Source organism: Pyrgilauda ruficollis, unplaced genomic scaffold (genome assembly GCF_017590135.1).
Source record: "Pyrgilauda ruficollis isolate IOZ18807 unplaced genomic scaffold, ASM1759013v1 scaffold9, whole genome shotgun sequence".
Classification (NCBI taxonomy): Eukaryota; Metazoa; Chordata; class Aves; order Passeriformes; family Passeridae; genus Pyrgilauda; species Pyrgilauda ruficollis.
The window spans coordinates 10,091,369-10,108,293 of NW_024531043.1; the positions used below are offsets into that span (position 1 = coordinate 10,091,369).

At 43.0% G+C, this 16,925-nt stretch overlaps 1 protein-coding gene across 1 annotated transcript in view; it reads left to right on the forward strand.

Moving 5' to 3' along the window:
* Window positions 1-16,925, forward strand: part of HECTD4 (HECT domain E3 ubiquitin protein ligase 4) — a 64,877-nt gene that overhangs the window by 4,979 nt on the left and 42,973 nt on the right. The window contains exons 2-13 of the mRNA XM_041489164.1: window positions 4,480-4,997; window positions 7,745-7,834; window positions 8,181-8,311; window positions 9,411-9,519; window positions 10,178-10,316; window positions 11,514-11,684; window positions 12,475-12,667; window positions 13,989-14,150; window positions 14,246-14,359; window positions 14,563-14,703; window positions 15,039-15,271; window positions 15,672-15,817. Coding sequence (XP_041345098.1) covers window positions 4,480-4,997; window positions 7,745-7,834; window positions 8,181-8,311; window positions 9,411-9,519; window positions 10,178-10,316; window positions 11,514-11,684; window positions 12,475-12,667; window positions 13,989-14,150; window positions 14,246-14,359; window positions 14,563-14,703; window positions 15,039-15,271; window positions 15,672-15,817 — 2,147 coding nt within the window. The remainder of the gene's footprint in view (window positions 1-4,479; window positions 4,998-7,744; window positions 7,835-8,180; window positions 8,312-9,410; window positions 9,520-10,177; window positions 10,317-11,513; window positions 11,685-12,474; window positions 12,668-13,988; window positions 14,151-14,245; window positions 14,360-14,562; window positions 14,704-15,038; window positions 15,272-15,671; window positions 15,818-16,925) is intronic.

Genomic DNA, 16,925 nt, shown 5'->3' on the forward strand with positions numbered 1-16,925 from the left:
GGCACGTGGTGTAGCAAGGAAAAAGCCTTAGAGAGGGGCTAGGAAATGTTTTAGAGGAAATTCAGGTGGGTTTTGCACCGAGGCAGCTTCGCACTGGATGTCCCAGAAAATGCCAGGAGCAGGAGGCTGTTCCCCAGCACAGTGGGAGACAAGGACACAGGGTTGTTCATGGAGCAGGTTCACTTGGGATGTGTATTTCAATCTTCAGGGTACCTTTAAAGCTGTCACTTGTGCTCTTTCTCTTACAGAATAATCCATACTTTTTGTAATTCAGTCTTTTTACATTGTTTTATTGGTGTTTCTAGAGACAAAAGAGCCGAGTAAACAAGTGGTGCTGCCTCTCTGTTAATTCTGTACAAGAGGAATGACCTTATACCTGTAATGGGGTGGTCAAAGGAATAGAATTAATTTTTTTCATGCTGCTTTTAAAGATATTTTACAATTTTGAGGCTGTTTCTGTGTTTTTTGTCTGGTTTGTACCTCCTGTGAGATGGGAATAATCCATGTTTAATATTCAGGGAGGTATAGGCTGTAATTGATCCTGATAAATGTTCCACCGTCTTCATCTTCACAGGTGAACTTCAGCCAGTTGAACTGTGGAAAGAAATTAAATGTTGTTGGGGAGATTTAGTGGCTTCCCCTTCCAATTTGCAAGTTCAGGATAAAAACCCCTCTTTGTGCACAACTTCCCTGCTCCTCAGTTCCCTGATTAAATTAAAATACACACCCCCCACAGGCACCAGGGAGAGGACAAGGGGCAGGAATTGTAGCCAGGGGAGAAAGCTGCCTTTTAGTGACAGCTCACATTTAGATTTACTTAATAGGGTCATAAAACCTCAGGCTAAAACTCTTCATGTATATTAGTGTGTGTTAATTGTACTCAGTCTGGTATTTACTATCAGCAGAGAAACATGTTGTCCTGAAAATAGGGACTGTCAGCCGCTCCTTTCTGGAGGAAATTTGGCAAAAATTCTGTTTGATGGGAAGAGTTACCTGGGTGAGGTCATGTAGTGGGATGCAAAAGGACAAGTATTGGATACAGTGGGAAAGATGACACCTCCCCATAGTTCATCTAAAATCAGATACATTTTGTGCTTCTCGGTGTTGAAGAAGATGTCAAAGACCAATTAGAGTGACTGAACTTTGGCTCTGCCATTTTCTAATTAAAATATTGACTAAAATTGATTTAAAAGATCAAACAAGGAAGTAGTGGGTAAGGATAAGATACTGTAAAATTAAAATAGTGACAATTAAACTACTTAATAACAGTTTTTAGTGATATGTAAGTAGCTGCTTGGATAACTTGTACTATGGCAAAGTGATGTTTGTTACATCCTCTTCATCCTCTTTGATTCTGTTCAAGCCTTGTTAGTCAGGAATGTTTGGAGTTGGGAAGTGATGGATCAGGAACTGCTTCAGTGAGGTTTGTGTGGGGCTGGGTTTGGTGCCTGCCCCTGACACCTCCCCAGGTGATGCACAGGGAAATATGAGGCACCCCAAAAGGCTGCTGGGAATCAGTCCCAAATCAGAGCTGAGGCTCAGGTATAAATCCTGAGGCAGCCCAGAGGCAGCAGGAAAGGGAATTTTGCCTTTTATAAACCCTGGTAGTTGTGGTGTTTGTATCAGAATTTGTGAAAGAACATGATGGGGGTTTTCTTGCATTTTATTTTAACTTGTTTTGACTTCCGATAGTTGGAAGATGACAAGCTTTGCCTGGAGATATCCTGGCAAGGACTGGAATTCCTCTGTGGAGGCTTTAATGTATCCAGAGGGAAGCACTGATGGATCTGGCAGGGGCCAAGTGAAGCTCTGGCACTGTTGGGGTGGGAAGGGCTGGATTTGGCTCTCAGGGAGAGCCAGAGCAGTTCCCTGGGATGTGTCTGAACCCTGGAAGCTCCAGGACTGGTTTGTCCCAGCCTCACTGGGAACATTTGGTCTTCAGGCTCCTTTCTGGAGGTAGCTCTGAGTACTGACCTCTAGTAAAAAGGCTTTTGAGGAAAACAGCCTTTAATTTAATTTGCTGAAGTGTCCTGTACAGCAGATGACCTCACATCTTTCTTCTAACATCCTCTTGTTTTCTGGAAATGCAGATGCCTGCTTAGACCCTCAGATGATTTTGAAAAATTAAGGTTTTTCCCACTGGTTCCATAAGCCTTGTATGAAAATCAGATGATGTAAACTGCATTATCAGAAGTCTCGAAGTCCCATTTTGGAATGATCTTGTAAATCTGTTGAAGCTGATGTACTTCCTGTATCATTTACCCAAATGAGTGCTCATTTCCCTTATGAAAGACTGGGGCAAATCCCAGACAGACCATGCATGCTTTTAAAGCAAATTGGGAACTGTGGGATCAGGGAGAAACTAAAACTTCAGCAAGAAAAGGCTTTTCATCAGCAAAACTGATGACACTGACTCGTCCTGATTGCTACAAGACAGACTCAGAGCTGTAGAGCCATATCAAAGGCCAAAAAAAATTCATTTTCCTGTTAAACTGTGGGATTTGAGGAGCAAGACATGCAACACCAAGTACATCACAGCTTGTCTTTTGTGGTGGTGTGATTGTTATTAACAAAGACCACAGATCTGTTTCCTTCAGCATTTATCTCTGAAAATGCAAATATTCATTCTCTTTTTCCTCCATTTCTGCAGCTTGTTGTCACTTGGTAGAAAATCCACCCAGTTTAGTTCAAGAAAATCAAAAGCCAGCTGTTGTAGAAAGAGATTCCATCTAGAACAGGAAACAAACTTATTTTTGAGGCAGCAGAACACACAACAGGAGGTGGTTATTTTAAATGTGTAATATGTGGTTTAGGAATTAATATTCATAATCTTTTGGAGAAGTTAATTAAAGGAGGTTTATTAGGTATAAGGAGCTCAATACAACATCCATTCAAGTGTAATTAGGATATGAATTCCTTTCAGGTGAACTTTTCCTGGCTCTAGTGGTCAAAGTCCAACTGCAAAGCTGTTTCTTTGCCTTTAGTCAGGGGCTGTGTGGCACTGGCAGATATGATTTGTCCTGCAGCATTTTAACAAGCTGTTCAGGAGTCTGCAATTAGCCAGAAACATTTATTTCATGATCTCTGTGACTGCTGCCTGCAATTAAAAAACCCCACAAAACAATCAGCCCTGGATGCCGTTCCCCATGGCAGCTTTGTCTCTCACATTCCCCTTCCCACGTTTATATTTATTTATTAAATTAGAGAAGAACAGCTTTACAGCATAAAGATGGGCCAAAATTGTGTTTGAGGGTGGATGAATTGAGGCACTTTGGAGCACGGCCAGAAGCCCTTTGGATACCAAATCCCTTTGGACACTGGATCCAGAGTATCAGAAAATGCTTGGCTCATGGCTTTCCTTGAGCTTGCCACAGCTTCAGTGACTTTGCTGATCTCCACTGTTGTTTGCTGGAAGGAGAAAAGTTGTCTATAAATCACTTAAAACTCTGAATTTTCCAGTCCCAGGATGGGTATTAAACCATAAATATATTTTTGTGTCATGCTTTATTTGTTTTCTGTTGTTCCAACTTGGTTTCCAGTTTTATATAGAAGTGCCAAAAAAGCCTCTTTCTTCTGTCTGAAATGATGAGGAGGAGATTTTTAGGGTTTTTAACTACAGCAGCAGCTTGAAGTATTTTGAGAAAGGTGTAGCTAAGTGCAAGATGATAAAATTTAAGAGAGAAAAAAGCAGGGGAGGGAGAGAGTGTAACAGAACTCTTGGTGAATTGGAATAAACTGGTTGGTTGGTTGGTTTGTTTGTTTATTTGAAGAGCTCCAAAACTAGAACAAGCATGTTCTTGTTACACAATATTAGTGACCTATCAGTTTTCATAGAAGGGCTCCAAACCCCTGGGACCCTCCAACCTCGCAGTTCTTTTGAAGTTTTTAGCAAAATTGCCTCGATTACAGAAAAAGGCTCCAGAGGAGAGGGGAGTGTTTGTTTTGCAAGCTACTCTTTCGTATGTGTATTTTTCTTTACAGTCTGTGTTGTTGTTTATTGAAAGCTTAAAAATCCCCGCCAGCAACCCCCAAACCTGGGTTTGGTGATGATGCTGACTCAGCAATAACAGGCTGACAGAATCCCACAGCAGTGGCGTGGGAAGGGATCTTGGGAGATCCCTCAGTCCAAACCCCTGCCAAGGCAGGGTCACCGAGAGCAGGTGACACAGGGACATGTCCTGAGAGAGAGACTCCACACCCTCCCTGGGCAGTTGTCCCAGTCCTTTGCCATCCTCCATGGACAGTGGCTCATGGGGTTCCATGTGTTTTAGTTTATTCCATGTGTTTTAGTTTATGGCCATCACTCGTCATCCCAAGATGGACACAACACCACTTGCCTGTTCTTTCGCCCCAGAAATTAAAAATAATATCCCTCCATCTGCTGCAGAGAGCAGCTGATCTAAACATCACACCACAACCATATGAGACTTTTTTCCCCCTTTAAAACCCTCTATAAACACCCACTTTCCCCTTTTCCAGATCCTGACCTTCGAGACCAAGAACCCGACGGAGCTGGCGGAGCGCTTGCGCTCGGTGTGCGGCAACCAGAGCAACGCGTACGCGCGGCTCCTGGAGTACCGGCTGAACGCCCTGCGCGGGCTCTGGAACGCCCAGCGCCAGCTGGCCCTGGAGGAGCAGCACGACCGCGAGAGCTCCGGGGACGAGGAGGCCCTGGCCCTGCTCAAGCGCCAGGGCTTGTTACAGCAGCCGGAGCAGGCTCCCTTCACCTCCCGCATGGGGCTGCTGCTGGTGTTCCCGCTGATCCAGTCGCAGAGCAGGACGGACCCTTCGCTGTGTAACATCACTGCTGAGGTGCTGCTGAATTGCCTTCGGGACTGCCAGCCCCTGAGCCTGACCAAGGAGCCGGCCGACTGCCTCAACGGGATCGAGTCGCTGCTCTGCTCCTGGCTGGAGGACACGGCGCCCTCCGGCCAGCACATCCCTTACAAGCAGAAGGAAAATGCTGCTGCTGCCCTGGTTGCCTTGGCTTGTGCAAGGTAAGAGAGCTGAAATAACAGAGTCATAGGGTTGGTAAGATTGGATGTAACACCCTGGAATTCTCAAATTCAAGGGTTCAGCTGAGGTTCTTGAGGTTTGGCGTAAGGCGAAATCTCAGCCAGATGTTCTCTGAGGGGTCACAAGCCCACAAAAGTTTACTGGCAAAATAGAGAGAATGAAGCAACTTTGGCAAAGTCCAGCCATGATTCATCGTTAACCGTATCGCCAGATTCCACATCCACGGTTTTTGAACCCTTCCAGGTGGTGACTCCAGCACCCCTGGGCAATGCTGTGCTTGGTGTTCACTCCCTCTTTCCATTGAAACAAATCAAAAATTATGTGACTGCACTGGTGATAGTTATTTTTAGCTTGAACCAGCCTTTCTCTTTCTGATATTTAAATATTGGGTTGGAAGGGGTGAAACTGGTAAGCATTTCTTTTTTGCATGTGTTTAGCATATGCAGAAGCAGAAGGATCTGGGTTAGCAATGCCTCGTGTGCACATTGCTGCTTCTACTGCAGTGAGCTGCTCTAGGAATGGTTCCAAATGTGTTTATCAGGGAGAAAAGTTGTCTCCTTTTCCCTTTGTCCTGCACCTTTCTTTGGCTGCAGAAGGTGGAACTGCCAGGTTTTAGGGCAAGTCCTTTCAGATTTGATCTCAGTGTTGTCTCTCAAATGTCTGGAGGTATTTTTTAATTTTGTTGCCAGTGAGGAGTTCAGCCGTTGTAGATGAAAATACCCCTTGCCCTGCATGGGTTTGGCATCAAGTGATTGAGGACAAATTGGACATATTTGCTTTTAATCAAACCCTACTTTTTTTAGAGGATGGAGCTTGGGGAGAGGGGGAGGAAATACAAAACCTCTGCAAAGCCCCATGAATGTGGCTTTAAAGTCACAAAGAGCCTTTTGGAAATGTTGGCTTGAATGTTTCTCCAGGTCGTATCTTTGTCTGTGAAGTTTAACTCTGATTTAAGATTTTGGAGTTCCCAGGATATGGCATGATTTGCTTTAGGAAAAGGTTTATTCAAATGAAACCTACTTAATTTCTAGTGCACTTGTTTTAATGAAGTCAATGAGAAATTTATGGTATGTAGCAAATTATTCTGTCCTGACAACTGCCTTATCTGAAAGGCAATGTACTTGAACATAGCTCAGAGAAATTGGATTTGATAAACACAATCTCATTTCTTTTTTTTTCCCAGATGTCAATTTGCAGGAAATATGGGATGTTCTGTTGCAGCTGAGCTAAATTTCAAGTAGAGCTTTTGAACTTCAGGTTGATCTTTTATTTTCTTTGCAAGTCTGCCTTGCATTGCTTAGAGACTTGAAATATCCCATTGTGCTTTGTTCACCTCTGAAAGCCTCACACTTTTCCTTTAAATATCGAAGTCATGTGTTGAAGAAAAAAACCTTGAAAATGAGACTCTTATTGACATTCCTAGTTGCAATCTTGGGTGCTTCTTACTGCTAAAAATAAAACAACAGGGTAAATATTGCTTTAAATAATTAATTGAGGTGCTTTAATGTGTTTGGTGTCAATTTTCTCCAGGCTGAGGTTTATCAGTGAAAGCAAAGAGCTGAAGATGTCACTGGGGAAAACAGGGATTGGGGTGTGGAGGAGGGAACTTTGGGAGCTGAGTGACCACATGTGACAGCAAAAGGTTGGATTCAGCAGAGTGCAGGGCAAGGATCTCTGCAGCTGATCACTCCTGTTTGTGAAGAAAGCAGCTCATAACTGACTTAAGACACAGCCAAATTCTCCTACTTAGGTGGGCTGTGATGCCTGGAAATAAAGCAACCACATCTTCTAGAAAATGGCTCTGACTTTTAAAACAGAAATTGTAAAATACAGCTTTTTAAAGATGTCTGGATCTTCCAAATTTGTGGTTGTGAGGGGAGACCTCATCCCAATGCACAACTTCCTCAGGAGGGGCAATGCAGGGACAGCCCTGATCTCTGGGGCAGGGACAGGACCAGGGAACAGCTGGAGCTTTGTCCGGGGGGTTTAGGTTGGAGATCAGGGAAAGGTGCTGGGCACTGTCCAGACTCCCCAAGGAATGGGCACAGCCCTGAGGCTGCCAGAGCTCCAGGAGCACTTGGACAGTGCTCTCAGGGACAGCCTGGGATTGTGGGGGTGTCTGTGCAGGGCCTGGAGCTGGATGATGATCCTTGTGGTTCCTTCCAACTCAGGATATTCCATGATTCTGTGAAAGGAAATCAGAATCTTGGTAAGAAATGGATGAGTCTGGTCTTCCCTATTTGAGTTAGGGAAGGCATCTCCAGGTGGGAACGCAACTGCCCTTGCTCACACTTGGGCTCAGCCAGGAAGATCCATGGGTTGCACTGGAGATCTGAATGTGATTAATCAGCTACAAGAAGTCCTGAAAGAGCTGCCTCAGGAGCAAGGTTGAGGTGTTTTTTCAGGTGCCTGGATTGCCTTTATGAGCCTGTTGTTGATGACCCAGCCTGTGGCTGCTGCTCTCCTCCCAACTGGGGCTTCAGCCTCTTCCAAAAAAAGGTGGTGGAATTTAGGCCAGAGGTTCCCCAGCATTCTGCCTGTCCCCCTCTCTTCCTCCTTCCCCTTCCTCCCCAAAGAATGAACATCCTCCAGGAAAGAAATGCCAGTTAGAAAAGAAACTGATGCCATATCATGGCGGTGGTTCTGGGTGTTCTCCATGGCTGCTGTTGTGTGTGTTCAGTCTGGCTTCAATAGACATCTTTAATTCATGTTTTTCTTGTCCTTTTAGAGGGTCGCTGAAAACCTTTGTTCATACAGTGCATCTATTACAGAAACAGACTGAGCTGGGGTCCCTGCCTGTGGCTGATGTTCTCTACAGGTTTGTAGAACTTTTCTCCTTGTAAACTTTTCCAGAAGCTCTGAAAATGTGTTGAGTGCATGTAGGGAGGAATGTCTTTAAAAGTGATTAAAACGCTTTAGAGTTATTGAAAGCTTTAGGGAAGATTTAGTCATGTGTAGAAGACATTAGAAAATCAAACCTAAAAGCATTGATTTGATTTGGGGTGTTGTTTTTATTTTTTCATTAAATATTGATGATTCCTTTAAATGACTTGTGAACTCTGACTGAATAATTACTTTAAATACATCATTGTCTTAACTTTTAATTTAGCTCATTTTTCCTACCGCTATTCTTTATAAAATTTTATTTAATTTTCTGCTTAAAGGTTGTTGCTTTTGGAGGGAGGCCCTGGATCCCCCTCCTGCCTGCTTGGAGGGAAGCACATCGTGTCCTGGGGCTTTGAGGACATGTTACCTGCCCCTGATGCCAACACTGGTGCCAGCAGTGAGAATAAAGGTGAATTATTTCATCCCTGTCACCGTCAGCAGAAGAGGACAGGATGCTTTAAGTGCTGATAATTATTTAAAGATGAATGTAAAACTTGAGAGTTGGGGCTCAAAAAATGTTGCTGAAGAGCAGCTGCTGGTTTGAACTGTCAGTTTGTGGGAAGCACTCCAAAGCAGTTGATCCAGTGACCCTTCCTGACTCCAGTGGGAATTTTTCAGAGGGGTCAGACAGAGTTTGGATATTATCCCCTCGTTAGAGCATAATCACTGCCCTGTGCAGTATTCCTGTGTTCAACAGCCAGCTATCAGTGGCACAGCAAGTTTATTTTTAGAAGTACAAGTTCATTGTTTTGTTTTTCCCCTCTTCCCTACTCTGCTTTTGTTTCTACCCAGTTGAGTTTGAAGTTCTTTTTTTAATGCTTTCTTTTGTATTTCTTTTCCTGAATTCATTCTCAGTTTTTACTGCTTTGTTTGCTTACTATTTTTGTAATAAATAAGAGTTCACATGGTTTTAGAAATACTAGTTCAAGCTTTGATGGCATTTAATGCAATCCATAGGAGTTTAAAAATCTGAGCTGTTATTTTACCTGGAGATTTATTGGAGACATCTCTTTTTAGGTGTTTAGGCAAGAGAGTGAGTGGACTTTTCCCTCCTGAGCTGAGTGTCCAGATCCTTTGAACGCCAATAGATGGCTGGACTTGTGTCCCATCTTGATTATTAATAATTACTGCTCTTTGTTTCAAATACACTTTGTCTTAATTGAAGTGTTCAGAAGTGAAAAGATCTGAGCAGCTTTAGGAGAATCACAGAGTTTGGCAGAAAGTAGATTAAGGCTCAATATTAGATTCTTCTTCCCTCTCACACTGAGTGAGACCATTTGGGCACCTCTTGAGGCTTGAAGGAGTTGTGAAAAAATTCACTGGGTCTGCTGGGCTGTGCCTGTGTTACAGCAGCTCTTAGAGCACCAAATAGTAAATTTGGTATTCAAAAAGGGCTGGTAGTGAGCTGCCATGAGCATGTGCTGGTTTCCATGGGGTGTGACCCCCAGGGAGAATTCCCAGCTGGAATGTTACAGAGCTGCTCTCTGCTGTCCTTGCTCCTGCTGCAGATGCAGACCTGGGCCGGTGCCTTGCGGCCGATGGGCTCTACCTGTACACCACCAATTCCGTGGGCAGGGGAATCAGCAAACTGGGGTCAGGCCTGCACGGGACTCTGAGGTAAGGGACACTGCAGAGCTGCTGAAACCCAAAGGTTCCTGTTTTGGGACACCTCTCCCAGATGTTGGGAGTAGCAAAACTGGAGAATTGGAAGGAGGTGGTCTCTAAGGTCCCTCCCAACCCAAACCAGTCTGTGATTCCATGATATTGTGAATTTTCATTAAATGCTATTTTAATGTGTTTGGTTTCTCATCTGAAATTCTTCTGGAGTGTGTTTTGTCTAAAATAAAAGAACAAGTTGAGGTTGGAAGAGACCTGTAGAGACCATTAGTTCAACCTCCACAGCAGCAGAATTTTAAATTCAATTTTATTTTTTAATGTCTAGTATGTTGGTTGATTCTCTGCTGAGAGGAATATACTACAGACCAGTTCTGTGATTTCTTATTTATAGCTGAGTTTGTGAGTGTTTGTTTGCTAATTATGTGATTCATTAAGTAATTAGTGCAGCTGTGACTCACTGTACCTCCTTGCTTCTTCATTGCTTAAAAACCACGAGGCTTTTTACGCTTAAAGCCTTTCACAACAAAAATTGCTGACTTGAGTATAAGTTCAGTCAAAGTTCAACACTGTGGTTGCATTGTGGTTGTTATTTGAAATAAAACCCTAAGAAGCAGGGCAGGGTTGAAGGAGTTTGAACATCCTGGTGGGTTTTTTCCAGGGGGTTTGTGTACTGCCGGAACGAGGAGCTGGAGACGGGCTGGGTGGCTTTTGGCAATGGCAAACTCCTCCATCGGCCCGTGTCCTTTGATAGCAAACCTCACTACCTGTTCCAGCTCGTGGATCAACATACCCTGCAGGTAAAAGGGACAGGGTTATGGGGCAGGAACAAAGCAGGCTGAATGAATCACACACATTTTAGCTTTAATTGGTTTTATCTTTGAAGTTTCTCGTTTTGTGAAACTGCGTTTTTCTAACCCCGCCTTGAAGCGCTGTGTGGTGAATGTGGAAGTTATGGTACAGATGTTACTGTTTCAATGTGTCTTATATATAAATATATGTATTTATCTATAATTACACTGTTCTGTATTATGGGGTACTGGTAGAGCTTGTTCAGCCTGGAGGAGACTGAGGAGAGACCTCAGCCCAATCCACAGCTTCCTCAGGAGAGGCAGCTCCAATCCAGGGACAGGACCCAGGGAACAGCTGGAGCTGTGTCAGGACAGGGTTAGGTTGGGTATCAGGGGAAGGTTCTTCCTTCAGAAGGTGCTGGGCACTGCCCAGGCTCCCCAGGGCATGGTCAGGGCTGCCAGAACTTCAGGAGCATTTGGACAATGCTCCCAGAGATGCACAGGGTGGCATTGTTGGGGTGTCTGTGCAGGGCCGGAGTTTGATAATGATCCCTGTGGATCCCTTCCCACTCAGGATATTCCATGATTCCAGTGTGGTCCCATCTTAAAGCAGTCAAACAACAGCAAAATGGAACTTGATTCAAATGAAGAACATGTTCTTCCTGAGCAGCTCTTTGTTCTTCCCCTGTCCCAAAATTCAGGTGTTTCAGATCTGGTTGTGATTTGTAGATAAACAACTGTTGCCCTTTGTAAAACTGGGGTAGTTTGTTTACTTTGGGGTTTTTCCTGCTGTGGTTTTAAGGATGGATACACACATTTATGTCCAGTGTGTTTTCTGACACTGAAAATGTTTAGATTCCCCTTTTCTTCTCAATTTTAAAGCAATGTTTAAGAGGAGTTGCAGAAAGTAGGTGACTCAATAGGATGTGTGTTTTCCTTGTGGTACTGTGGGTTTGTTCTCCATCATTAGAGAGGAGATGATCCTTTTATTTTTAGATAGGTTAAATTTGAGATCTGTGAGCTGGTTTGGATATTTGGCAAATATCACAGAATAGCTGTTGGTAATAAATCAATGTAATGCTACTACTAAGTCCAATATTAAGCCTCTTCTGCACTAACTGCATTTGATCTCTATTTTTCATACTGTTCATACTTGTAAGGCCAAACTGCAAAATCTGACCTGTTAAGATGCTTTCTGTCTCATAGGTATGTCAGATAATCCCAATGCCAGTAAATCACTTCCCAGTTGGCAGCACTATGACCACCGTGCATCTTTCTTCAGATGGCACCTTTTTCTACTGGATTTGGTCTCCTGCAAGCCTCAACGAAAAAACCCCCAAAGGCCACTCTGTCTTTATGGATATTTTTGAAATTATAGTAAGCAAATTGTGTGTTTTCTATGCCTGATGTTGGTAGCATAACCCAGTTTAATTAAATATCAGCATTTTTTAATTGATATATTAGGTTTGGATATTTATGGGCGTGATCTGAATGGATTTATGTGAAATAACTGAACAGAACAGAAGGTGAACTGTCCAATTCCCTCTCCAGAGGATTATTATATTTAGCAATATGAGTTCTCTTGTAGCATAAAATGTGTTTTTTATGTCTGTATTTCTGCTCAGCAGAGGAGGATGGAGTGGGATGGTGGAGCTGGAATTGGGAGGCTGTAGTAGTACAACTCATGGAAAATCCCTAACACCCTAAATCACATCTTCATTAAGAGATGCATTCTGCAGTAAAACATCCCCTGAACATCATGGTCTGAAGAAATCATTGCTCACACTTTTTGCCTGGAAAAATGATTGAGCTAAATGATTTGCAAGTGAAACACCACTAAGAAAATACAAGAGGATTACATATTTTTAAGCAGAGTTTCCTAAATAAACTCAAGTTTACGACAAGCAGTTCTGTCTTTAAGAAGAGGCATAAATAGAAGATATCTTATTAAATATCTCAAAGATGTTAGATATCTTCTATTGAATTTTTTTATTGACCCATGAAATCACAAACAAAAAAAATACTCCTGTCTTGCTTTCAGAACTTTATTTTTGCAAGAACTTCTGTCAGCAAAGTTTTACTTCATATTCCTGCCTGACACAATTTGGATGATCTCTCACCTATAGATTCCAACAACTAAAGTATTTTTTCCCCCCCATTTTACCAGGTAGAAAATGGCATTTGTATAGCAAATCCTCTGCAGGAAAGAATTATCCTGATGAGGAAAGAGGGGGAATCTGCCAAGAGCATCAATGAGATGCTGCTGAGCCGCCTGTCCCGGTACCGCGCCTCCCCCTCGGCCACCCTCGCTGCTCTCACTGGCTCCACCATCTCCAACACCCTCAAGGAGGACCAGGCAGGTCAGAAACATTTCACTTTTCATTTCTTAACACACACAGCATCCATCCTGCTTATTACTGACCTTTTGGCACAGCTTTAAAAACAAACAAACTGTGTGATTTTTGTCATTTTCCCCCCGAATGTGTAGTTGGAAGATCTGCACAGTACTTGCTTAATGCTGGAATTATGAATTCCTTTGCTAAATTAGGATTGTGAGGAAAGTTTAGGGATGGAAAATCGGAAGCACACTTTTCCAATTCCATTATTGAATGAGTTTGGGGAATCTGATAGTTGCATTTCTCTGCTGGCAGCTGAACTGGGCTTCTAATTGGTGTGTAAAAATGGCCTGCAGGTTACAAAATGGAATTATTGCATCACCAGTCACTGGAATATTACAAGTCTTAGGTGATTTTGCACTTTTTCGAGGTCATCTGCACAATATTTGTGTATTTTTTTTATGCAAACAACCCAATTTAATGAGGGAGTCTTGGATGAGGTGCACTGATGGCTTTCAGGATGATCTGGAGCTTTGTTAGATTTTTCTGAAGATTTTATTCAGTTTATCTTGAATTATTTCTCTTCTTCCTTTGCAAGTACATGAGTTTTCTTTCTTCAATTTGAAACAATAGAAAGTATTTCCATAAAAATAAATTATACATGAAATGGCTCTGCTTCCAGGGAATTTGGCAAGGAGTTAGCTTGGAGAGCTATTTTAAAGGTTGTGTTTTGCCATTTAACAACTCAAGTGCTACAGAAAAAGGAGAGTAAGAGGCTATTCTTGGCTAATTCTTGAGTCAGCACTCAAAAAGTGTTGATCAGCTGTTGCAGGAAGGAGATCATTTGGGCTGTCTACGTCTCATGAGGAGCAGGAGAACTTAAAATAGTAAATGCATAGTGAATCTCAAGTGATCTCTATATGTGAGGAGACCTTTTGGCTCCAAGTGCTTTCAATGTAATTATCACCACACAATTCTTAATAGTTTTGGTTATACCTAATATTTTATTATTTTATTTTGAAGTTATTTTCTTTAGTTTAATAACCCATTAAACTCTTTGTAGCCTTGTGGGGATTCAGTGTGTGAGGTTGGGTGGCCTCAGAGAAGTCATGGATGCCCCATCCCTGGAAATGCTCAAGGCCAGGTTCATGGAGCTCTGAGCAACTTGCTCTCCTGGAAGGGGTATCCCTGTCCACGAGGTTGGAATGGGATCCAAACCATTCTGGAATTCTGTAGAAACCTCTTAACAGAGCTTCTAAACATGGATTCCTTTGAGGCCCCGAGCAGAGCTCTGCCTTGTTCTGCAGAGGTGCAGTTTGTGACCTTTCTCTGGTGCACGTTGCAGCTGCCAACACGAGCTGTGGGCTGCCCCTGAAGATGCTGAGGAAGACCCCAATCTACACGTGTGGGACCTACCTGGTGATGCTGGTGCCACCCCCGGGGGGCTCGGGCAGCTCGGCCACGCGCTCGCTCTTCGGGGGCACCAGCGCTTTGTCCTCCTTAAAAAGTAAGTCAGGGCCATTTGTGGCAGACTGGGAGTCCTTGGCTGTCTGGAATGCAATAAACTTCTCAGGAATTGATTGGAGCTGTGTTTCTGTGTAGTTCTTGCCTCCAGCCTGGTGTTCAACATCTCGGATGGGCAGTTCACCAGCAGGGCAGATCTCATCGATGCTGCGGGCAGCTCGCTCGGACGGGGGGCTCTGGTGCCAGGGCTTGGTAAGGAATATAGCAATCCCTCAGATCCTGAATGATCCATCTGGGATTGAAATTGCAGTCAGCAACTCTGCAGTGGGGTGGGGTTGCATGCCCATGGTTTAGATAAAACTTTAAAGTAAATAGTTTGGATTTACTATGTCTATAAAGATGCTTCAGTCTGGTTTTCTGCTAAATTGATGTATGAAATATTTTCCTTCTCTCAGGTGCCTGTTATGATACAATGAATAACATGATCTGGACGTGCTCCAATGATTATATTGATCAGTGGTGCAATCCTGGGAACCAGGCATTCCACTGTGTGTGCCAGAGGCTGGGAGTGAGTCACGTCATCACAGAGCCCAAAGGTGAGGGGAACCCACGAGTCAGCACTTTGTACAAAGGGGAAGTGAAAGAGAGGAGTGGCAGAGAATAAACAGACAGAAACTGCCTTGCTGTTAAAAGCTGAGTTAATTCCTGAAAGAGTTGTAAATATTGGTCACAGTGTAGCCTTCACTTAAGAGAGGGAAAAGTACAAAGTGAGATGTGGGCAAGATTCAAGGTTCTTGCTGCCTTCAGCACAATAGGAAGGTGGTTTGGGTAATCCTTTATGCCCTGAAGTTGATTTATTGCACTTTAGAAGCATAGGCTGATGATCCAGTCTGTGTCTATAGACAGCATTTGAACTCTCCTCTCCCTGCAGGGGATGCAACAACCACAAATGAGGTCATTAACCAGTTACTGCACCATGTTGGTGCCATGTGCATCCACCAACTCAACCTCCTGGCAGCCAGCAACAACCTCCCCATCAGCAATTTTTTGGGCAAGCAGCATCCCATTGAAGCCCATCACCTGAGCAGCATCTGTGACATTATGGAAAAGGCCATGGTCAATGGAGACACCTGCATCATCCGCTGCATCCTCGTCGTCTTCCAGGTACAGAACCTTAAATGGGCTTCAAAACTCCCATGGAAAAATGAAAAACTTGGTTTGGAGTACAGGCAACCATGGGTTTAATTTTTTTTTTTTTTCTCCATTGGAATCCATGGAGATCAACTTCATTGGAAGTTGATTTAGCAGTGGCTTTGCAATATTTTATATATTCATTTAAAAGCCCTAATTTAAAAACAATCTCTATAGATTAAACTAAAACACAGAGAAGTTATGTCCTTCTTGCTTTGTTTCCCCCCGTCCATTTTTTGATTCAAAATCAGATTCTGACTCTCAGATTTCTAGACCCACACAAATAGTTTGAGAAACTGACTGCAGAAAATAAGTTAATGTAAGTAATGTTTATGATTTAAATATTATTTTTTTTGTCTTTAATTTTTCCTAGGTGGTTTTCAAATTTTTCTTCAGCCCCCAAACTGAAAGGAACAGAGACATTGTCAGAAGGTCTGGGCTGTTACTGTGGCAGTTACTGATGGCCCCAAGGGATCAGATCTGCTCTGAAATCCAGAAGGAAGTTTGTCTGGCTATTAGGTGAATATCTTTTATTAGCTTCAACTTAACTTAGATTTTAGTTTCTCTGAAATGTGGTGATAGATGAACATTCACGTTGTATTTAGTTTAATTTTACATTAATATGAGGAAATGTAGTGTGATGGATTTTAAGACACAATATGATAAAATTATTACAGTTTGTCCGTGGGAGAAGAGATACAATGTGTTGATCTTGATGGAAAAACAAGTAGTAATTACTTTCTTTTAATTTGTTTCTTTTTTACTTGCTTTCTTAAGGATTTTTTAAATATTTATTATAAAATAGTTGCTAAATTCAAGCAGAGTTTATTTGAATGAGTTCCTTATTTGGCTGCTGTGGTGTTCAGGGAAAGGCACAGCTGGTGCTGGCAGCTCTTACCTCAGTGGTAACACTGGAGTTCTCCTGAACAAAAGGAACATCAGGAGAAGCAGAATGAATAATACTAGAGGGGTTAATGATACTTGAGCCATGCTCTGAGACTCAAGGCCCAGGGGAAAAAAAAGTGTGGTTGTATCTCCTGAAAAGGAGATAAAGCAAACCTCAGGGCCAAGGAATGCTGGCTCCAGTGTGCCAAGGACAAACAGAACCTGCTTTTTCCAGTGGGAAGTGCTCCAGAGGTTGAGAACAAAACCTTTGGAAGATCAACCTGCATTTCCTTGGTGTGAATCACAACACTCCAAATTTCTGTGGCTCTGTGCAACTCTTGTGTGAAGAATAGTTTGGCTCAGGAGGATCACCTGGCATTTTCAGGGTTGTGCTTTCTGACAGGGAAAAGTGTCCCCTGTCACCTGCAGGGATCCCTTGTAATACCTGTGTGTTCCAGTGCCTTGTGAAACAGCTCCAAGGTGGGCACTGGGTGATGTTTCCTTCCTCCTGTTTCCTCCCTGGGGGATTCTGGTGCCAGTGGAACCCTCAAAGGGAGCTGGCAATGTGTGATAACTTTTCCTGAGGTTTCTATCAGAGTGGATCAGCATGAGCCAGAGGGAAGGAATCTGCAGTAATCTCTGCTCACAGTGTGGAGCTGAAAAACATCCCAGTTTTCTTTTCTGTTACTGAAAAAGAAAAGGGAAAGGAAATGGCAAAGTTGCATAATGATTTCAGCACTTC